Here is a 24,203-nt window from a genome sequence, read left to right as displayed (position 1 = left end):
TTTATGCAAATAATTTAAAACTTAAAGAATCTGATTAAATGTCTAGAAACCAAATTACCCAAAAGCTACAAAGAGAGCAATGCTTTCTTTATAGCTATAACAGAAGTATAGATCTTAATTACCTCCTGAGCATTTAAGCTTTGAGACACCCTGAGTCATTCATTTGTATTTTCAATTTTTTTAGTACAAAAAGTTTTAAAAAAATTAAGAATGATAGAAAGTAAATTACCTTAAACTCTATAACAGAATAGGTAAGTAGCATTTGAAGATGGACTCTCACCATATCTAGTACAATTGTTTAAATAGTTAATAATTAATATTCAAGCTATATTTCTAAATGTTAAAAATAAACAACGCGATTAATTTGCTATTTTTCTCCAACAAAAGTATATAGAGATGGACGTGAGCGAGGGATGACCCCTGTTTGAACAAAAAGAGTGAAAAAAAAAAGTAGACAAAAAAGTACACAAGCCGCTTGGCAAAATTAATGGTACCAGTGAACTTTGGACTATAAATACGGTGACATGTGGCAATACATGAAACTAACTCTACGAACTCTAGTATATAATAATAAATAGATTTTTAATTTTATTAAGAAAAAAAAATAAATAGCTTTAAGTCGTGTTCGCCAACTACCAACAAGCGCAATGGGGCACATGCTTAAATTTGAACGACCACCGACAACTAGGGATGCAAATGGATTTGGTCCGGTGGAGCTCCCGCATCAATCCGTTCCGAATAGGGCGATAAATAAAAATAAAAAATATAGAAAAATGTAGTTTGTTGTTAATTCGTTTCAATCCGCTAAGTAAATGAAGTAAAGAAATTATTTTCTTTCTTCAATCGGTTTCGATTCGTCAAATATTTATAAAAAATTCGCTTCCGTCCTGATCCGCTCCGAATGAAGTGGTAAGAAAAATAAAAAATACAAAAAAATGATTCGGTCCGAATCCATTCCGTTGTAGGAGGTGGGAAAACTCTCCAGCCTCCAGATCCGGATTGTTTGCATTCCTACCAACAATTGCGGTGAGGCACGTGATTTAATTTGAGATTTAATTTGAATAGTTCGATCAAATAAAATGGTCAGTGACTTGTGTCGAGTGACCAGTCTGTGCGTATAACGTCCACTACTCCTCGGATTGTGTGAAAGAAAAGGAAGGAAGATTATAAACAGTAATTTATTATTCAACCATGCAATTTGACTGCTCACTTAATCAATATTACAACAAGCTACAAATACTATATATATATATATATATATATATATATATATATATATATATATAGCAGGGTTGCTGTGCTCTCATGAGCACGGAGGTGCCTCCATGCTCCTGAGCCATTTTCGATGATGGAATTTTCGAATCGACGATCGGTTCCGTTAGACTTGATCTAAGTGCATTTGAAGTTTATAGAAAATAATTTTTTACGATTTTTCGATATCACCATTTACCTATGATCGAAAGGATTCAAAATCCATAATTTTTAATGGTTGACTTTCTGCGTTTCAAGTTTACACGATGTAGAATATTCAAACAGATGAATAATTTGAATAGAAATATTTTTAATACTATCTACAACCAAGATCTATATTCGATCGAAAATTAGTGCATCTATATCACCCACCACTTGTTTATAGAATTTTCTATTTTCAGCGTAAAAATTATTGATTTTGAATCCTTTCGATGCTAGGTATAAGATATCGAAAAAGCGCAAAAATGTATTTTCTAGAAACTTAAATACGCTAGTCAAATTTAACGGAAGCCGACGTCGATTCGAAAACTCCATCAAAATCAGAGAAAACAGGCTCAGAGCACGGGGCCCTCCGTGCTCCTGACCGAGCACAGCAAGCCCTGCCTATATATATATATTAATATATATACATAATATATATATATAATACATATATATATATATAAATTGAAGCAAAATACTTTAAAAGTATTGATGTGAGTGGTCTTTTGATTTTTAGGCCATTGGACTGAGAGATGTGAGGTTAGAATGGTGGTAGGTATGGTAGGATGGTGGTAGTGGAATAGTGTTGATCCAAGGGCTATTAGTACTCAAGAAGTAGATTCAATGGCACAAAACCTAATAGCAACCATGGGTATACTTCGTAAAAAGTATTCTACGCTCCATTATATATACTATATATAATATACTACTATAATACTACAATATAATATAAGTATAATATATGAGTCCGGCTATGAGCGTGTTGAAATTTTTTAAAAAATAATTTTGGTCAATTTAAATTTTTTAAAAATATATTTGTTATTCGAGTCCGGCTACTATGTTATTAATGGCACGAAGCACTTAGTACTATCAAGTTTTCCGCCGTTAGATCTACCATTTTAATCATTTTCATCTATTAGATCATATTATTCAACCAACCACCCACTCAACCCTAGGAGACCCACATTATTCTAACCACACATCTCTAAATCCAATGATCAAAAACATGATAGCACCAATGACTTGGTGCTATTAATAGTATATTAGCCTAGTTCTTGTTATTCTATATATTTCTCCAGTTGGTACGGGTATAAGTAAGAACTAGATATTTCAGAAATATGTGCAAGTGTAACAAAATTAAAGATTAAGAACTCAATTTTAAGTAACTCAAAAACTTGTAACAAAATTAAAGCCACACAAAAAGGTTCAAAATCATGCCATAATTTGACCTGTAAGAAAAATAGTGTGTGAGCACGGAATCGATTTGGACTTGTTTCTGTATCTGAATGCGTCAGATGATTCCTTTTCCATTTTGATGGGCATATTTACTGTTGATTTGGAAATGATTTTCTTTGGGCATATTTATTGATGATTTGGATATGCTGAGAGTATCTAATATTTTCTCGTAGATTTTGTGTTGAAAATTCAAAGGGTCAATTTGATTTCTTTATCTAATTAGTTTATGCTTCACACTTCGCATTTAACTTAGACCCCATTGGATTGTGCTAGCTATTAATAAATTTTTAATATTATGGACGGTATTAATCAAATCATTATGGACCAATCGTTAGTACGGTAAAAACTTTTGGATGGTCACGATGAATACACGTAGTCACAATTATTAAAGCATATAATGTACAAAGCTTTATAAACCAAACGAGATATCTGAACCGTACGGTTTATCTGCTTTACGCATGCATAGTTGTTCGGGATTTATTCTACTATACCCATTCATGGAGTAAAAATATATAGAAATTGTTTGCAATGCACCATACTTCTTAACCGAGTAATTGAATTTTAGAAGTTTTTGTTTTTTATTAATTTTGTTTTCACTACGACTCAGTAAGAGCTCATTTGATTATTTCAAGCGACAAAATTTTTACATCATTAATTAAAACAAAAAAAATAAATAGATAAAATTTTCAATAATTAAGTGGGGGAGGGGGGAATCTCTCTTACCGCAAATGTTGTATCGAGAGAGTTTGAGTAAATGGCCTGGGCTTTGGTTTACAATGTAAATGGTTTTGGATTTTGGGCTCTACGATCAATACTAGGCCTAAGTACCGAACATTGTTTTCTGTATTATCTATAACATAAGCATAGATCTTACCTCCAAGTCTTTAAACATTGAGACAACCAGCGTTATTCATTTGTGTTGTCAAATTTTTTTAATACAAAAAGTTTTAAAAAAATTAAGAATGATAGAAAGTAAATATCTTAAACTCCATAATAAAAAGTATAAGTAGCATTTGGGGATGGACACTGACCATATATAGTACAATTGACTAAATAGTTAATAATTAATATTCTAGCTATATTTTTAAATGTTAAAAATTAAACGACGTGATTAATTTGCTACTTTTCTCTAATTAACAAAAGTATACAGAGATGGACGTGAGCTAGGGCTGACGCATGTTTGAACAAAAAGAGTTCAAAAAAAAAGAAGGGTCGAATATTGTAGACAAAAATAGAGGCACATGAGCCTCTTGGCAAAATTATTGGTACCGAGTCACCTCTCGATTGTAAATTCCCAACTTTGTTAAAGAAAATAACAAATAGCTTTAAGTCGCGTTCACCAACCACCAACGAGTGCGATGAGGCACATACTTAAATTTGAATAGTTCGATCAAATAAAATGGTTAGTGACTTGTGTTGAGTGTACAATCAATTCAAACCTAGGACTTTGATGAGACGAGTAACTTCGTATACCATCCACTATTCCTGGGATTGTGTTAAAAAAAAAAAGAAAAAAGATCATAAACAGTAACTTATTATTAAATCATGCAATTTAACTGCTCACTCAATCAACATTACAGCACGCTACTAGTACTATAAATATAGGAGCAATATTATTCGACGTTAATTAATCAGTATCGAACCATGCATGTAGCTTCCTTTTTCTTGCAATTTAATTCTTTCTTTCTATAACCTACGTACGTATCTTTAAATCATCAATGCATAACTATTAGCTAGGAGGATAGATAGATGGCGTAATTTGCCATCAATCTCGACTGTATACAGCACTCCAATCTTAAAGCAGTACGTATTCAAATCTTAAAGCAGTATAATTAATTAACTAGGGTGGTAAATTATACCGGCGTGACCGGCACCGGGTATTTGCCGATGCAGTCGGCCCAGGCGCTGTGGTCGTCCTTCGGGACGGCACGCAGGCACCTCCAGACGGCGCTGTTGCACTTGAAGCCGCTGCCGAGGCCGATCTGCCAGACGCGGTCGCCCCTCCGCATCTTCCCCTTCGCCTCCACGTAGCCGAGCTCGTACCACGGCGAGCTCGACGACGTGTTCCCGAAGCGGTGCAGCGTCATCCGCGATGCCTCCACCTGCTCCTCGCTCAGCCGCAGGTTCCTCGCCAGCTCCTCGATCACCGCCCGCCCGCCCGCGTGTATGCAGAAGTACTCGAACGCCTTCGTGAAGTCCGGCACGTACGGCCGCCACTTGGGGTTGATCAGCTTTCGCCCGGCGACGCTCAGGAAGAAGAGGATCTGCTCCGACAGCGGCAGCACCAGCGGACCGATCGTCGTGATGTTTGCCTTCAGCGCACCGCCCGCGATCGCCATCAGGTCTTTCGACAGCAAGATGCCCGCCTTGCCGACCTCGTCCTCCTCCTGGTGTTTAACAACACACACCACTACTTTAAAAGCTTGAAGATTTTTATATTATCTAACTAATTTTATTTCTAACTAAAATAAACCAAACGGATAGCAGCATACTATCTATTTTTTTTTAAAAAAATACTTTTATATTTAATACTTTTTTTGTATCTGGTGTTAGATTTAAAGTTTCTCTATGAATACTAATTAAGATATCGATTATGCTCCTCCTCTGGGAACCGTCGGAATCATAATATTAACGCATTTATTTTTATCTTTGTAGTATAGTGACAAATTTGATTTTGATATTTACAAATAGATATATAAAACGATTGAATTAAACCAAATTTAGTAAATTTGCACTATCTTATTAAAACATAGTCTGTCAATATCTTTCGCTTTTGTAGAAATTTAAACTACAATAAGATCCATCATGTATAGCTAGCAAAATAATTCAAATTAAGGATTAATTTTATGCTGTGTCCCTAGAAATCGCATAAAATATATTTTTACTAAGTAAAATATTGTTTAAGTGATTAATTATAATTGTCCCACCAAAGTAAAATATTATTGTTTTTTGAGAGAGAGAGAGAGCAATAGCACGCTATCGCTTCGTTTATTTCATTTAGAAATAAACTTAGCTGGAAATGTGAATCAACTAGAATTCGAACTTAGGTCTCGGGTACCAACCAGCAAGCTCTTTGCCACTTGCTCTAGGGACAGTTGGTACCAAAGTAAAATATTGTTGCACATATATATTCCTATTTGTTAGTCTCTCTTAACAATATTTAGTTGGCCATAATTAAAATAGAACTATATTATTTAATCATAATTAATCAAGAAGTAAAATAATTTTTTATTCTCGTTAATTATATTTAAGAATTAATTTTATACGTGTTTCTATAAAGGCATAAAATTATAAATATATTTCTATAAATTGTAAGTTATCAAATTTTACTACAATAAAAATGATCTATAGCGACACATTTCAATGTCAGTACATGTTAAAAAAAGTGCTGCTGCCTAAATTACCGATATTTTTAAAAAGTGTTGCTATATGTGGAGTCGCTAGGTATATAGTGACAGTTAAAGAGTGTCGCTATAATCTAAAAAGTGCTGCTAAGTTACCAACATTTTTTTAAGTATTTAGCAACCGCCGAAACTCTACCTCGTTGGTTGTAGTGGCGGAGGAGGACGAGAGGAAAGGGGCCTTCGTCTAGAATTTCAATGGATTAAGTGAGGAGAGAAAGGGAGATGGTAATCGATTTTTTTTTTTATTTTTATTTTTTATCTATAATCGGGCCGAATGAGCTGAGTGGGGTGGGTTGAGTAAAGTAACCTTTTCTTTTTTGTTGGATTAGGCTTTATATTTAGGCATTAGTAGATATTTTTTTAAGTTTTGGTATAAATAGGATACTTATACAAAAGTGTCCCAAACATATGTCCTTATAACTTAATTCTAGTGTAGTGTTTGTAGTTTCAAAAATTCTAATATGTTAATTTTATCTCTCTCGTCGTGAAATGTTGAAAGGTATCCCTTTCATCAAAAGAGAGAAAAAGAAAAATGAAGGATAGTGTAGAGCATATGCGAGATATATAGGTGAAAGAGAAAAGAAGGTAAGTGCGGGAGATGTAAGAAATGGATGAAGAAGAAAAGTGGCAAGAGAAGAGGTGAAGAAGAGGTATAACTATAAACAGTAGAAAATTAGATAGATTTTAATAGAGAAAGAAGATGACCATTAAAACTTTTTACGAGATCTAGTATATTTGCACATGTTAGTTTTATTTAGAGCAACAAATTTATAATTACAAAATCATGATTTTACAAAGTAATTGATAAAAAATAAACGGTAGACGAACGAGAACAAATGAGAGGAATAAATATGAGCGTGTTGACTTTTTTAAAAGAATAGATTTGATTATTTAAAATTTTTACAAATATATTTATTATTTGATATTTTTATAGAGACACGTCTAAAATAAACCCTAACTATATCACTTAATATATACATATGTATATACCTGGAACACGCAGTGGTACGAGGTGTCATCGGCCCCCTTGTGGGTGCGCACGAGGTGGAGGAGCTCGTACTTGGCGCGCCACCCCTCGCGGCGCTTGTTGGTGAGGAGCACCGCCGCGCCGCCCATGCGGAAGAGGCAGTTGGCCACCAGCTTCGACCGATCGTTGCCGGTGTACCAGTGCTCGCTGATGATCTCCGTCGTCAACACCAGCGCATACGCGCTCTGGTGCACCTGCAGCTCGTCGCGCGCCAGATCGATCGAGATCAGCCCCGCGCTGCACCCCATCCCCGACAGGTTGTAGCTCCGCACATCGCTCCGCATCTTGTATCTGTAAAACACATAAAATATTAAAATACCGTTTTCTTACTTTCTCATATGATATCAGATTGGAAGCTCTCACATTTCAAATTTTTTCCGTTCTCTTGTTTGTTGAACTCTCACAAGCAACTCAAACTTTTAGTGCTTTTAAATACCTATTTACGATCATGGCGGAAAGCGACGGGGTTGGTGAAAAGAGGCTGCAGTTCACGACGAGGATGTCAATATCCCTCGGCTTGATCTTAGTCTTCTTGAACAGCGAGTCGACGAGGGAGAACAGGACAAGCTCCGCCTCGTCCCGCGAAGCGGTCATCGACGGGGCGTAGGGGACGGCATGTTGCGCGGGGGGGAGGGCAGTGTCCTCCCCCAGCCCGGACCGCTCGAGGATCTTCCGCTGGAACTCGACGTTCGACGGGTCGAAGTCAAGCATGAGGCTCGAGTGCTTCATGAACTTCTCGGTCGAGAACCGCAACTCCGCGGGCGGCTTGAAGCACACGAAGTCGACGAGGTAGACGGGGCGGGAGCGCGACATGAAGTAGATGGTGGCCAAGAAGATGAGCGCAAAGGAGTAAAGCACGACGTAGAAGGCGTCCACGGAGTCGACTAAAGAATAAAGTGCGCCGAGCTCATCGGAGGTGAGACAGAGGACTTTAAACAGCGCGACGGCGAAGGTCGGCAACAGCAGCACGGTGACGAGGTTGTCGAAGAAGTATTGGTAGCAGAGCCTCAAGTACTTAGCCATGGACATGATTATGTCACAAGAAGGGGCACTAGGAATTAAGAAGCAGAGGAGTATGAGTATATAAAGAGCTAGTACGTACCCCTCTTCTACAAAGAGAGAGCTTAAAGTTATTATCATTTTTAAACGTGGCGGGAGTGAAAAGGTTAAAGAAAAGAAGTGAGATGCTGAAACGAGCAATGAACGAATATGCCACGCAACTTCATTTATAATTTAAATTAAAAGATAATATATAAATTTCATTTATTAAACTGTAACTAAAAGTATGAACTTAATAATAAAACTATTGACAATTATAAGTTGATTAAAATTATTAATTTTAAAAAAATATAAAAGTTAATCGCCTAGGTGAAGGGATCTCCATATATTTTTGCCTTTAAATAACACCGGTAGGTTTGAGGTCACACACCACAGGTTGCTCTATCACAAAGAGAGGTGGTATAATAAGTGCAAGCTAGCTAAGAAGATTGGCTCTAGGGTTTTCCAATATTTTGGTACTTGGACTTGGGTTTACAAGCCGACTTATTCTAGTCAATCACATATTTTGTTGCTTGTTGATTAACATGGGTGTGAAAGATACATGAGCCCTGCAATTTTTAGTAAATAATGAAATATATATGCATTAGTTGGGTGAAGATATTTTTACTTGTAACTACAAATAAAAAAGGACAAAAGAGAAGTTAAGTGAACGCACAAGGGCGTGAAAGATAGGTAGCACGCTACCCGCTTCATTTATTTTATTTAGAAATAAACTTAGTTAGAAATGTAAATCAACTAGAATTTGAACTTGGGACCTCGGGTACCAACCACCAAGTCCATTATCACTTGCTCTAGGGACAGTCAGTGACATCAATTTGTTGATAATGTAAAAATAAAGCTTTTGTCCAATGAGACATCACCCCATTACCAATACTGGGAAATGAGGGATCAAATATGCATGGAAAGGTATATGGATACAATAATTTATTTGGGATAATTCTGATTTGGTGTTATCGAGTTTTCCACCGTTAGATTTAATCCTCTGATTATTTTTACCCGTTAGATTATACTATTCAACCAACCACTCACTCAACCTTAGGGGACCCACATCATCCTAATCATCCATTTCTCAAGCAAAGGGCTAAAAAATCAATAGCACCAATAATTTTGTGCTATTGATAGTATTCCAGTCTAGTTCTCTCTCTATATATATATAGTAGGTCTTGTGTGCTATTAGGAGCACGGAGCCCTCCGTGCTCCTAAGCCGTTTTCGATCATGGAGCTTCCGAATCGACGATCGACTCCGTTAGACTTGATCTAGCGTATTTGAAGTATTTAGAAAATAAATTTTATGATTTTTTTATATCATTTACCTGGCGTTCGAAATGATTCAAAATCAACGGCTGAAAATAAAAATCTCACAAAAAGTGGTGATATAACACTAAAATTTTCGATCAGAGATATTAATCTTACTGTAAATAGTATAAAAATTTTCTGCTCCTAATAGCACACAAGATCTACTATATATATATATATATATATATACACACACAAGGTCAAAAGAGAACATAAAAACACAAATAAGTAAATAAATGCTGTTCCGAGAGGATTAAAAATTCTATGCATATGATTACAAAAAATTTAGGCTTCTTCGAAATATTTAATAAACATGATCAAACTAGAAAAAATTGAATATTTGAGCCTAGCTAATTGAAGGAGAGTGACATACTAAATTTACAACCAAAATAATAATAATAATAATCCCCACAAGCCATCATCTAAAAGCTAGTACTTAGAATTTGCTAATCCAATATATGCAGCATCTAATTAAAGGCGCCCGTTGGCTTCATAGATTATACTATTTATTTTACTCATAACCGCATAGAATTTTTGGCAATTTTTTTTTAAAAAAATCTTGCTGTAAATGAGAATTCTGAATCTCCATAAATGAAAATACAATTTGGATACATGTGTTTAATTATGCTACAATCAATTAGTAGATGATATATATTCAGATAAAAAAGTAAATTTTTTTTCTAACAGTGGTAGTGACACAAAATTTTTGTACCAGGTATTATATCTAGGTAAATTAATGTGATTTAATAACATATGGTTGAAAGGGAAAAAGAAAAATTTTTAAAAACATCCCTTTATCACCTACTACAGATTTCTGTGGGCGCCACACCGCTATATAATTTGGACGGTTGTGATCGTCTTGGTTGACCGACCCAATTCCCGCCACGTAACTACGTGTGACACGTTTCGGATTCCTCTCTCATTGGTCGGAGATCACATCACACGGATGAGTCAGAGAAGTAATCGCTCGGTCAAACTGATTCAATAGGGGGCGAGTTGACCTGCGTCGGGAGGTTTGACACGAAATTGTTGGTTGCACCCGGTGCAGGCACCATATACATTGTGCACAGTTTTGTTTTTCTTTTTTTTTTTTTATACTAAAATGCAAGGTGACTTTTTATGTGGTTGCTTGATTAGAAGAATGAAAATATATAGCAGAAACTTATGTCCCTAATCAGTCGATCCCTACTAAAACTTATACGAATCTAATTAAAAAACAAATACAAATTACGAGCAACTATTTCACTAAAACTAATACGAATAGTTCTGTGCTGAATAAAAACTCATAAATACCACAACATACATGAGAAAAAAAGATGAACAAATACTTCACCACTCGTAGGATAGCTAATCAAATGTTGAAACAACGAGCAATTTTGTATTATATTAATTAAACTCTCTACACCATCCCGAACTATATAAATTATAGCCTCTTTTGATTTAAACAAACACAAGGCTTATGTTATGAAGGACTAGAAGATGCAGCTTATAATACATTTCGACGCGCTTGGTGCGAGCGATAGTCTTTAAATTTGACCCAGCTGAATTCTGCTTTCTTGCGAAACATCACAAAAGAATTTCGGTAGCAGAAGTTTTTACTTACTTCCATTATTCGAGACTACACTATTGCTGCATGTAATCAAATCTATATATGCCAACACATCGAGAATGTATAAAAGCAATTTGAGTGTATATACGTGAGTATTGCTTGAAAATTTACGTGTGTATAAGATGATTTTTTTTCTCTGAAGAACTACTATGGATTCCGCAAAATACAACCATTGATCACAAACTGCTGAATAATCACATGAAAGCTCTAACAATATAAGAAAATTAATATTTATGGACGTTTTTTTTTTATATTTAATGATGTTTAAAAGAGTCTCAATATAGTCTAAGATCACATTTGAAAGTGTCAGCAAATGAATAGTGATCATATATATACCGACATTTATGTAAAGCGTCAATAAAATATATTTTGAGGTTTTAAAGCGTCAAGATTTTTCAAAATTTTTTGAAACCTTAACGCTTTAAAGCGCCGAAAGATTTAAAATAATAGTAAAATTTATCATGTAAAAAATTAATTAGTTTGATAAAATAGAGGATTCATATGACGATACTTTTTAAAGTGTCAGTATTTTCAGCTAAGTTTATTTCCAATTAGGATTCGAGACCCAAGTTAGAATCCTAGTTGTCGGTATTTGTTATATTGTAGGGATGCTTGGGGATACTTTTCCCAAGTATCGTCTAGAAAATGTCTTTATATTGAGACTTTTTTGTTGTGTAATTGATTGGTTGGTATGAGCTGCGCTAAGTGCTTCATAAATTTGACAGTATATCTACATCCCGCAGAAAATCTTATGAAGGAATTAATCTGCAGAAACCAAATAAGCTCACTAAAAGTAAGCGTTAAGAAGGTCACATACCAAATACAATATAGAAGTGAAATGCATATCAATATTAATTTAATGATCCCCTCAAACTAGCTAGGAAAAAGAACATAAAGAGTAATTAAAGGTCGAAATAGTTAGTGAAAACAGTCAATTGTATTAAAGAAAAATGTAGCAATCAATCAATAATTCAAACAACGCAGCAAGTTAATTAATTCGACCAAAATATTTAAACCAATGTACACCTTTCAATAAAAGCCCTACCAATTAAAGCGTCATTGTATTGACCTATTCCTTGCTTCATTAGCATCCTAATTTTCTTCAACTACCTAATGTCACAAGATTTTGAACATTCACATGCAGATTATAACTTTTTTGTCTTTAGTTTAAAATTGGATTGCGGTTCCTTTTTCTTTCCGTAAATAGTTGACAAGTTGATAGAGTGTTTACGGCTTAGGAAAATATGAAAGAAGAACGACAGTTGAAACAACCATGAGAAATGTCAAGTCTACAACCCCAAAAAAATGTAAGATTATAATTTTTGTTCTAAGGGTCGTAATCTTATAACTCTATTATTCAAGAGCCCATATTTATCTACTGGTCGTATCCCCCCCATTCTATATTTCTATCATTCTATTTTTGTATCGTATAACTAACAAGAAGTTTTTCAAACCCTAAGGTGTAGGATTACAACCCTTAGATAAAGATTGTCATCATGCAAGCTTTTTTTTTTTTTTTTTAGAAAAAGATAGTATGCTACCTGCTTCATTTATTAAAGGGATGATTAAGCAATAGGGGTGAGTTAATTGAACTCAGCCAAAACATAAATAAACAATAAAGTGAAAAAAAAAATCATACAAGCATATTTAAGAAGTACACTTAGCATGTTTTTTTTTTAAAATAAGAGTGATAATTAAGACAAGTTAAGAAATATGAACTCTCGAATAATAAAGTCATAGGACTATAACCAAAAGGTGATTATGCAGCTTCAATTGTTCGATAACCATATGAGTTCTTATCAGAAACTTCTCGTATGCGATTAAGAACTCTTTATTCTTGTTGTGTTGCAATCTAGCCAGAACAAGGTACAAATAAACAATAAATTGAAAATTACGAATTTATAATCTCCAAATGGCGGTAAGATAACGTACACATGCAATCCTTTGCTACATACAATTCATTTTACTGCTTAATTTATGCATGGAAATAAAGATTAAAAAAAAACTTCGTTAACGTCTGTAATTATCTTTCCCGATTAAACATATACAGGTTTTGGTCATTGTTCCAGGGCCAATATTTTTCCACGTGCTCTTTTGATCTAGCTAGCTAGGTTTTTTTTTTGTTTTTTTTTTTTTTTTTTGAAGGGAAGGTAGTATGCTACAGCTTCATTCAATTAGAAAGTGAATTTAGCTATTTGATGAGGCAGCTAGGCCTTAGGAGGCAAAGGAAAAAAAAGAAAAAAAGAAAAAATGGGCAAGGGATTAAAAGGAAGGGAAGATTACACCCCTGGAGGGAGCCCGCTAAACTATAGTACGCTTGACTTGTCAGTTCACAGGCGTTTCGGACCGCTTGTAGCATCTGCCGGTGTGAAGCTAGAAAGGTTCTAACAAAACTTTTTAAAGAGAAGAGTAGCTAGTTAGGTTGGTGTTGGTATTGGTAGATAAAGAACTTCATGTGTGTGATCAGTGCTTCAAACGCCCACGAGCATATCTAACCTCTCATATTCAATATTACAAGAAATGTTAAGTCTACGACCCAAAAAGGATCCCAGAATTACAACCCTTAATTTGAAAGTTGTAATCCTAGCTACGTCACCGGAGTTAAAAAATAACTTTTGAATTTTAGTTTTAAAATTAAAGAAGAGAAGCAATAAGAGTAGCGAAGAAATATGAGCATTTGGGAGTGATAAAGTTACAGGATTAGGACCAAAAAGTGGTTGTAGGGCTAGCATTGGTGTCCGTTATTTAGTTACAACCCTTCTAAATAGTTATAGCCACACAACTTCCATCGATCCTCTCATCATTACTGTTTCCAATTTCCAATTAATCTAAATTGCTTTAATATGCTCACTTATGTCTAATTTAGACAAGCATGAAAGACATTAGATTGGGCAAATTTCAAAGTTTTTGGATTCTTTCAGATGCATTAGACTAGGAGCATGTTTGGCCTGCTAAAAAAAAACTGTACTGACGGCAGTCAGCCATTGCGGTTTATCTTTGCATAAGAAGATTGCCATAAGAGAAGCACCAACCCAGACTGTCACGTGGGTTGGGAAGCTCATTGCACAGTTAGGTCAAAAAGGCCCTAGAATTCTAATTACACCAGCCTTTCTTTCATTTATTTCTCTATTTTTTCAATTACGTACCATTCCAGTTGGTAAATACTGAACTGAATTGAGCCTACCATTACTCTCTTTCCAATTCAATTGCTCTCTCTCTCTCTCTCTCTCTCTCTCTCTCTCTCTCACACACACACACACACACACACACACACACACACACACACACACACACACACACATGTACAGATACCAGAGAAGATACATAGATTGCATAGGTTGTTATATATGTAGCGAGGATCACATGCAAGGAATCCCACCGACGAGTCAAAGTTGACCACCTCTTTGATCCAGCAGTGCCAATTAATAAGTCACGACACTTGCCCCTTGATACCCTATATATAACTGCAGCTTTATCCTTGTCAATCAACAATAGAGATCGTGTTTCATCATCAATTGGATCCTTCAATTAAAAGGTACATTTCTGCTGCATATATACATGTTTTAAGCCCTAGTACTGCAGAAGCTTCTTTTGTAGTAAAAGCCATCTTCATGTATTTTGTTTATGTTTTTGGCTTTTTGCAGATATTAAAAGTTGCAGGGACTGATCATAAGTTGAAGGGGAAACTTGGTATGAGGTTAGTTTCTTTCATGGTGAGTGCTATCCGTGCCATGCTTTTGACAATTGTAAACAGTCCTTCGATATCGACCTTGCGTTCGTTGTCTGTTCGACCTTGAGTTTCCTAATGCAGCATACCCTAGCAAGTTAGGTTTTCGGTGTTCAATATCCTTAATTAAATTATGAAACCTTTTGATCTGTTTGTGGGTAAGATATATAGCTCAAGTAGTAAACTGTAATTAATCCTTAAGACTGAAATTAAGCTGTTGTTATATAATTTATACAAGGATGTCATGATTTCAAAGCTTGCTAGCTAATCTTATACACCACTAGTTAAGAATTAAAAACATGCATCCACCCATTTGATTCATTTCAAACTAGAAAAAAGGGAACATGATCAGGGAGCGCATAGAAATTTTACTATATTCGCCTGCTGTTATTCGACGGTTTAAGCTTTAAAAGAGAAATGATGGAACGGCTACTTTTTGATAATGAAACACTAAAATATATAAGAAAATCAATGACTAAATTTATAGAACCAGTAGTTTCATTTAATAACTCTCCTCTAAGATTTCATGAGGTCCCCATAACGTTAAATTTTGTGGTCTCCACCCTAACTCTTGAGGTACCTAGGCGCTTGTAAGTTTTTTTTTTTTTTTTTTTTTTTTTTTTTTTTTTTTAGTGATAGGTAGCATGTTATTCGCTTCGTTTATTTCATTTAGGAATAAATTCAGCTGAAAATATGAATCAACTAGTATTCGAACTTGGCACCTCGGATGCCGACTATTAAATCCTTTGTCATTTGCGCTAGGGATGGTCGGTGAGATGCTTGTAAGGTTAGTTGCCAACTATTGTTAGATGTTCCTCTCTCTCTCTCTCTCTCTCTCTCTCAGGTTTTGGCAAAAATCTAAGTACGTTTAAACTGGTGTATGTTGCATCTCCTTTTCCGCTTCGGGTATGAGAAAAGGATATCACACATGGCAATGATATATCTATATAAATACAAGATAAAATCTTGGTTAGGTTAACTACATACCTAGTAACGTACATATAAATTAATTATGAGCAATATTATTGCATGCATGCCGACACCAACTAACATCTACAGGCAACTGCCAGTGCTGAACTGATAGGTAATGTAAAAGAAAGAAGTTAATTAGGCCCAAATTGGTTTTTTTTTTTTTTTTTTTTGAGAGAGAGAAAGGTAATATGCTACCCGTTTTGTTTATAAAATTAGTTAAAAATATGAAACAACTAGGTTTCGAACTTTGAACCTCAGGTACCAACTTCCAATCTCTTAGCCAGTAGCGACAGGGACGATCAGTGCTCAAATTGGTATGTGATATATATTCAAATGTACTTGTTTTGATGCTTTAGAGTGCATAAAATTTGAGTCCTAGTGTGCTTTAGAGTGATTTGTAATGACCATACGAACTTTGTTGGGTACAAGAAGCTAAAAGCAGTTTTGGAGCTTTCGAGCAAGCTAATTAACTACCAATTCTTCTGCAATTGGGTAGTGCATTACCAAAATTTGTGCGAACATCTGCGCTCTCCTATATACAGTGGTTCCCACCAACGTTTGTAGTACTAATAGATTAGCCTAGCTAACAAATAATTTTCATTTTCATGGAGTATATATGTGAAGCCAATTAATGTATTTGAGGATTAATGCATTTGCAAATTAAACTACGCATGCTTTAGTTAATTAGATTGTTGGATTTGAAATATAATTAGCTGTATAACTCTACAATCCATACCATATTTTATGATACATATACTACATATAAAAAAAAAATTATGTACTGATATGATACAGATGACAGTGTACATCAATTAATTAAACAATATTAATATGATATTGGAGAAGGAAATAAAGCGACATAATAGCAAGCACGAGGCGTTCCTCAGGACTTGGGCTTCCATCACCCCATCACAAAATTCCTATCCAATTTATAGACCACACACTGCTACACGAAAAGACACTATGAACATATATTTTTTTTTCAATAAAGAGATGTAAAAGCATCTTTGCATGCAAGGCACCTCTTTTATTAAGACACCTTTTTATGATAATTAACTAAAACACTTTTTGTTCACGCCTTTTCATACAAATATATGCTTAGTTAATCAATACAACTCTTTGTAAAGATATATTTTTTTCACATGATAGCTAGCTAGATGCCTCTACAAACATTATTTTGAATATAATCCTTAAGGTCTAATAATTAAGGCATCTGAAGCCAGTTTACATGGTATATGATTACTCAAAGTTGTATAGCGCAGATTATAGTGTTTTAGTGGTTTTCATACGACGAGGCTTGCTCTTCTGAGCAAGTAAAATACACTTACTTACTCATGTCTCATGGATAATATCTAATATGTCTTAACAAGTGTTTTCGTAGCATAATCAAAGGAAAAGCCCATACAATATTGGTGTATAGCCTAACTTAGTTTAAGGTCGGACACGCAACGAAGTTGAGGTCTAAGGAACGGACTGTGTAGTTGACAAAGGGTTGGCATGGATGGATAAAGGCACCATTCTTCGAGAAAGCTCCGTGCTTTTGGCTCAACACATGCGTAAAAGGTAATTAAAGTTTCTTGAATTATTATACTTGTGACTTTTATCAATTAGAATGATTGTAACACCAATAATCTCAGAGTGGAACATGTTAGATCGATATTGTTAATCTTAGTCTCCTTCATATAGCAATGTTAAGGACCTAAGTAATTAAGGTGCTATATCTTACTGTATATGTGCAACATATTATAAACTAGCTCTAATTCTCCATTGTTTGAAGTTGGAACAGAGAAGAAGGCCAATTTGCAAAAAGGTATAGTCCCTTTCCTCTTTTCGAGTTTAGAGTTTCAGTTCATTATGTTCAATCATTTGTGCAACTTCAAGTCAAATGTGAATCAATAGACCTGAGCAAAACTGGTCCAACCTGCCCGACCGATCGATCTAGCTCACCCAGTTTGGTTCATTGCGGGTAGGCTCAACCCTAGCCCGGCACATCACATCAAACACGGTCAGGAAGCAAAGTTGGAAGCTCGAAAAGAACTGAACTTTTCTTTTCTTCGATTTGCTCGACCCCGAGCCACTTTGGATTGGGCTTGAGTTTGAAATATATATATATATATATATATATAGGCTCCTATGCTTTTGGAAGTACGGAGACCTCCGTACTTATAAGTTGTTTTCGATGATGGGACATCCAATTTGGCAATCGGTTCCATTAAACTTGATCTACGCTATTGGAACTATTTAGAAACCAAATTTCATAATTTTTTGACTTTGCTTGTCTAGTGAACGAGCAGCCTCAAAATGAACGGCTGAAAATAAAAATCTCATAAAAAATAGTGATAAAAGACTCACATTTTAAATCGGAAGTATTGTTTTTACTCTTGATGTTAAGTATAATTTTTTATTAAATTTTCATGTAATTTGGATACTTCGACACCGTTGAACTTAAAAATGTACCACATCGGCCGTTAAAATAGTCATTTTTGCGACCCTATCATCGCTTGGTAAATTATGTCGAAAAATTATAAAATTTGATTTATAAATAGTTTCAATAACGTAGATTATGCTTAACGGAGCCGATCGTTGAATCGAATGTTTGATCATCAAAAATAACTTACAAGTACGAAGACTTTTGTACTTTCGAAAGTACGGAAGACGTACTATATATATATATATATATAACTAAGTTGGAATACTATTAATAGCACCAAGCCATTGGTGTTATTAGTTTTTTAGCCCTTGGATTGAAAAATATGCGGTTAGGATGATGTGGCCCCCCTAGAGTTGAGTGGGTGTAAATGAGCCGAACACGAGCGAGCTGAGGTCGGCTCGTGTTCGGCTCGTTTAAAATGAGCCGAACATGAGCTGGCTTGTTAAAGTATCGAGCCAAAAAATTCAGCTCGTGTTCGGCTCGTTAATAAACGAGCCAAACACGAGCTGGCTGACGAGCTGGCCAACGAACAATAAGTTAAAAGGATTAGATTGAATATATATAAAAAATAAATTTATAAAATCTTATCAATTAGATTTTGACCTGATAGTTGAAACTTTATATATAAATGAGTTTTTTATAATTGAGCTTGCCTTTATATTTTTATTTTGCTAAAAATTAAATAATAAAAATATATATTATATATAATTATTTATTTATATATAAATATAAATTACATAAATTATATAAATATAAAATATATGTATTCGAGCTGTTATCGAGCCGAACACAAACGAGCTGACTCCAACTCGTGTTCGGCTTGTTTAATAAACGAGCCGAAAAATTCGCCTCGTGTTCGGCTCGTTTACTAAACGAGCGATTCAATTTCGAGCTCATTTCGAGCCGAACACGAGCTGGCTCGCGAACAGCGAGCTGGATTGCCACCCTTACCTAGGGTTGAGCGGGTGGTTGGTTGAATAGTACAATCTAACGGATAAAACTAATCAAGGGTTAAATCTAACGGTAAAAAAACTCGATAGCACCAAGTCCTTGGTGCTATCGATAGTATCCCAGCCGGACTTTATATATATATATATATATATATATATATATATATATATTATATATATATATATAGAGTAGGGCTAGATACTTGTAAAGTATCATGCGGGTGATACTTGTGTATTATTTTAGCTCTTGGATGGAAAGATGTGAGGTTGACGGTGATCGTGATAGGTTGAGTGGTTAGGTGAATAGTGTTTAATCAAAGGCATATTATAATAAAAAAGAGATCAATGTTGCTTAAAACCTAATGCACATGATGATGATACTGTTAAAAATCATCACAGCTCAACTCTTTATATATATATATATATATATATATATATATATATATATATTTATATTTTTTTTTTTTTTTTTTTTTTTTTTTTTTCCCTTCAAGCTAGTTGGGTCCGGCTCGAACCCAACCAACTTTTTGCCGAGGCCTAGCACGAAAAAAATGATTTCAACCAAAGCGCGAGAAAGTGAGGCCTGAATTACAAAATCGAGAAAATGGTTGGACTGTTTTGCAAAACAGCCCCAAGTGGCTATTGGTCGAAGTGTGTGGAATGGTGGGCCCCATGAGAAGTTTGAGACCCCACCTCGTATGCGTGGTTGAGGGGTACTTGCTGGGAATCTTCGAACGTACAGAAGCAACAACTACGAGCATGCACACCATCGGAACACTCTTCTTCTGGGAAACGAGTTCCCACGAAAAAGAAAACAAAAGGAAAGGAAATTAAGGTACAAATGTATGAGACCCCCCTCAACTATAGCAACGTTGGACATTGACCTTTTAGCTTTTATTTTTACTATTGAGACTTTCCAAAACTTTCAATCTCCTTTACTTGAGATTTTAATGCCCCGGTTAAAAGTTTCATCATATTTAATAATTTAATAAGCTGTGAACTGTTATTCGGTCAAGTTTTATCTCCAAATTTTCAAAATCACCGATGATTTTGAAAGAATTTTTAAGTTTTTGGAACTAAAATTGGTTGAAAATTGAGGGAGTCTCGATCACACAAAAAAAAAAAAAAAAAGTTGTAGGGTACATTTCACAATTGCCTACATTGGGGGTTTGTTCATGCATTTTTACCACATAAAAAAAAGAATAAAAAGAAGGTAGTGGTTTCCTATCTTCCCTCAAAAAGGAGAATCCACTTGTTGAGGGGCGAAGTGCGATTTTTAACTTCTCAAAATATTAAAAAAAAAGTTTCAATTTTTTTTGAATTTTTTTATGTTATTGTTTTTATAGACCGTTGATATATTGGTGAACCAAATAAAAGCCAACACAAGAGCTCCACATCTTACATAAATAATATTCTAAAAATTATCTTCAGTTAACACAGCAATACAGAAGAATAAAAAAAAAACAGAACTATGATAAAAATATAATGATTTTCAAAAAAAAAATTTTGGGTTGCTAATATATTGTCAAGCTCATATAACACTTTTATACAATATTCATAATTCAACTAAAATTTTTCACATCATATATACCGATATATTAACAATTGATATTGATAAAAAAATTATTTTCAAAGATTTTTAAGTGGTAGATAAATAAAATCATCCATTTCAATTTGTAGACTTTGCAACAAAAGTGCTTCCAACATTTGGATGATGAAGTATGCAAAATAAATTTTATTAGAAGAATAATTTAAATTTTTCTCATCCATTTTTTAATATTTCTTTTAGAACAACACCTCTTTTAAATAGAATTATGAAGCGAAATAATAAAAAGTATATATTTTACTCATGACAAAATTTGCTGTTCAAATATCAATATTCAAATATAGGGTTAATTTTTTACTTTATTTCTTTGTTTTTTTTATCTGATTGCCTTAACATTTTAATTTTGTTTTTTACGTCTTATAATTTTATTTTTGATAGCAATTAGTTTATCTCTTTATTGTAAAAAGTTTGAAGAACTATGGATGTGTTTTTACTTTTTTTAAAAAATTATAGAACCAAGTTATAATATCCTGGTACTACAGGAACTAGAAATAGATTTGATCTGATACAAAAGCAGAAAACGATAAAATGACTAAAATGCCCTCACTCCGCAACCATTCAAACATGGGCACACCCATCATGGCATGATCCGTAAATAAACAAATATCAAGTGGCTTTTATGTATCAGCTCGAGGAGGCTATGGCAAAAGACAAAGCGGAAATTATAAAGAAAAAGAAAAATTCAGAGAAAGGTAACTCCAATGCCCCATGCACGTCAGCAATCCGCGTGATCCCCTATTCCTCCCAGTCACGACCGTCTGATCAACGCCGTCTATCGAATCCCGACCGTCGATCCCATCCCCTACCCTACCCCTTCCCTTCCACATTCAACTTCTATTTTAAATTATCACTTACCCCTTTTTTCCCCTTTTTTCCTTTTATTTTTTTCCCTTCCCTTCTCCCCATTTCCGATCCATCCCCAACCCAACCCCACCTTTTTAAATTCCTTTCCGACCCCCCCCAAAATATTTCTAATCACAACAAACTCCTCTCTCTCTCTCTCTCTCTCTCTCTCTCTCTCTTCTTCTTCTTCCTCGTCGCTTTGTTCTCGCTCTCGTCGCCATGGCTATGGCCGGTGAAGAGGTTGGGAAGCCGCCGCCTCATCATCTACCCACGTACCCGGAGGTACCCTCGCGACCCCAAATGCTAACCCTAACGTTCTTTAGGTTTTTCTCCCCCGTTTTTGGAAGGTTCTAGAAACCCTAATTTCCTTGGGATTTTGGTTCGGGTGCGGCGGAGCAGATGATAATGGCGGCGATCACGGCGCTGAACGAGCCGAACGGGTCGAACAAGACGTCGATCTCCAAGTACATACAGTCGAACTACGGGGAGCTCCCCCCGTCGCACTCGGCGCTGCTCAAGGCGCACCTCATGCACATGCGCCAGAACGGGGAGCTTGTATTCATCAAGAACAACTACTTCGTCGCCGGCCCCGACGCGCCGCCGAAGCGCGGCCGCGGCCGACCCCCGAAGTCCGAGGCCCGGGGCCCGCCCGGGTTCCGGCCGGCGCCGCCTCGGCGTCCACGTCGTCGTCGGCGGCGGCCATGATGGGGGCCGCGCCGCCGCCGCAGCCGGGTAAGAGGGGGAGGGGGCGGCCGCGGAAGGTGAGGCCGGAAGAGGCGAACGACGGGTTCTGAGAGTTTCTGATCGCATTTGTGGTGCTTTTCTATGCCCTCTTCTCCTCCTCCTCCTCCTCTCCCTCTCTCTCTCTCTCACTCTTATTTGTTCTATTCTTAATGTTAGATTTGCTAATTGTAGGGAGATGCAGTGTTAATTGAAGCGTATGTTGTGTAATGTGGATGCATAGATGTACATTTTTATGGAATCGCCTCATTTGACCTAGTTCGTGAAAACGATTCAATGAGATTAATCTGAGTAGTTTCCGGCTGTTTGACTTCCTTCTCTTTTTCTGAAAAAGATGTTCCTTTTTGCTGTTCACTTCATGTGCTTTTTTCCTAGTGGGGTTTACTTGTTACAGTTCCTGCTGCATTCGCATACTCCTAAATATGATAAATTGTTAAGAGTAGGTATTTTATATGTGCTTGATATCTGATCTATATCTGTGCGCGGGATGTTTCAGATGAAGACATGGTGTGCATAAGCGTGCTTTATCGTTCTCTTTTCTTTTCTTTTTCTCTTCATTCTTTGGAGCACAGCTGAGGGGCATGTGGGAGTCCTGAAGCATGGCCTTTGATAAAAGTGCTCATCATAATGCTGATCTACAGTAGTTGCGATAATTTGTGAGGTTTTGCAGTGGTGATCCTATTCGGAATTTAATGATTCTATGATTGCTATTTAAATTGTAGAATCTCTAGTTCTTAATGAATTAGTTTAAGACTAGATGTGTACTTATTCTTTCACTGTCGTTTTAAATTCGTCACCATGCTGTTTGTTTTCTTTAAGCTGAGTTGCTCATTGGCTTGTCATGTTGATGATGTATTTGGGTAGCCCAGGAATGCTATTTTCTTAATGGTTGATCTGTCAATTTGAAGGGGCTTTTAGTTTGTGATTGGGGGCTCATTAGTCATCACTATTGTTTAGTTTGTATTTGTGTTATTAGATTGTTGACTGTGGATGACTGTAACAGCTGTTTTTTTCGGTCTAATTATTGGTTTCACAAAGTATCTTGTTAAGTATGTGCTTTTATGCTATATAGTTGATTTGGGAATAAGACATTCTTTATTGTTTTCAAAATATGTAGAATAGAAATAACTTCTAGTACAGACAGGGTCGGCTAGATGAGTAACGGCCATTGATTATCTTGATGTGGCATGATTGTCATGATGTCCATCATGTGGTGGAATATTTCTTCTTTGTTTTGTCCCCCCCTTAAGTTGATGTGATATGATTATCACGGTGGATGTTGTGAGGGCGCATTAGCTGCTACTCCAAAAGCTACATGTGTCTAATGTTATATTGGTAATTCCCGGAGGCCCTAAAGTCTCTTATTTGTTAAGTTTGTTTATTTTCCAAATAAATAGGTGGGCAGTGTGCTGTTATTTGTCAAAAAAAAAAAAAAAAGAGAGAAATACTGTGGTGATAGATAAGCTGAAGGTTAAGTGGTGAAATTTAATTTTTTTTCAAATGTTAGATAGTTACTTCTAATGACCTCGACCTTATATTTGTTTTAAAGTCGTTAGTTGAGGTGTATGCGTAACGTAAGTATTGAATGCTTTTTATACAATATGTCAAATTTATAAAAAAGTGGTATTTACAAATCACATTTTTAAGATTCGCTATATTTATCAAGAAATTCAAAAATATAAATTTTGATCAGAAATAAGATGTTTTAAGCAATTTGATCAATGATAATTGTTCTTAGTGGCAACGAAAAAATATATTATCACATAATACATGCATGCAAAAGTAACAGCATGACTATACAGTTTATCATACTTTTTTACTGTTTTTGGTTTTGTTTTGTTTTGTTTTTT

General features: G+C 35.4%; 2 protein-coding genes across 2 annotated transcripts; one reads left to right on the top strand and one right to left on the bottom strand.

Moving 5' to 3' along the window:
- On the bottom strand, positions 4,280-8,261 carry LOC109711374 (3-ketoacyl-CoA synthase 5-like). The gene is made up of 3 exons (XM_020234384.1): positions 7,556-8,261; positions 7,083-7,410; positions 4,280-5,075 (listed from the first exon to the last, which is right to left on the bottom strand). Exons 1-3 carry the CDS (start codon positions 8,257-8,259, stop codon positions 4,542-4,544), a joined length of 1,566 nt encoding a protein of 521 aa, XP_020089973.1. The 5' UTR covers positions 8,260-8,261; the 3' UTR covers positions 4,280-4,541.
- Positions 21,626-22,707, top strand: LOC109711332 (HMG-Y-related protein A-like). The gene is made up of 2 exons (XM_020234326.1): positions 21,626-21,894; positions 22,012-22,707. Exons 1-2 carry the CDS (start codon positions 21,832-21,834, stop codon positions 22,315-22,317), a joined length of 369 nt encoding a protein of 122 aa, XP_020089915.1. The 5' UTR covers positions 21,626-21,831; the 3' UTR covers positions 22,318-22,707.

This window comes from Ananas comosus, linkage group 6 (genome assembly GCF_001540865.1).
Source record: "Ananas comosus cultivar F153 linkage group 6, ASM154086v1, whole genome shotgun sequence".
Taxonomy (NCBI): Eukaryota; Viridiplantae; Streptophyta; class Magnoliopsida; order Poales; family Bromeliaceae; genus Ananas; species Ananas comosus.
Note: the sequence above shows the minus strand (reverse complement) of the source record. Positions and strands in the feature narration are given on the sequence as shown.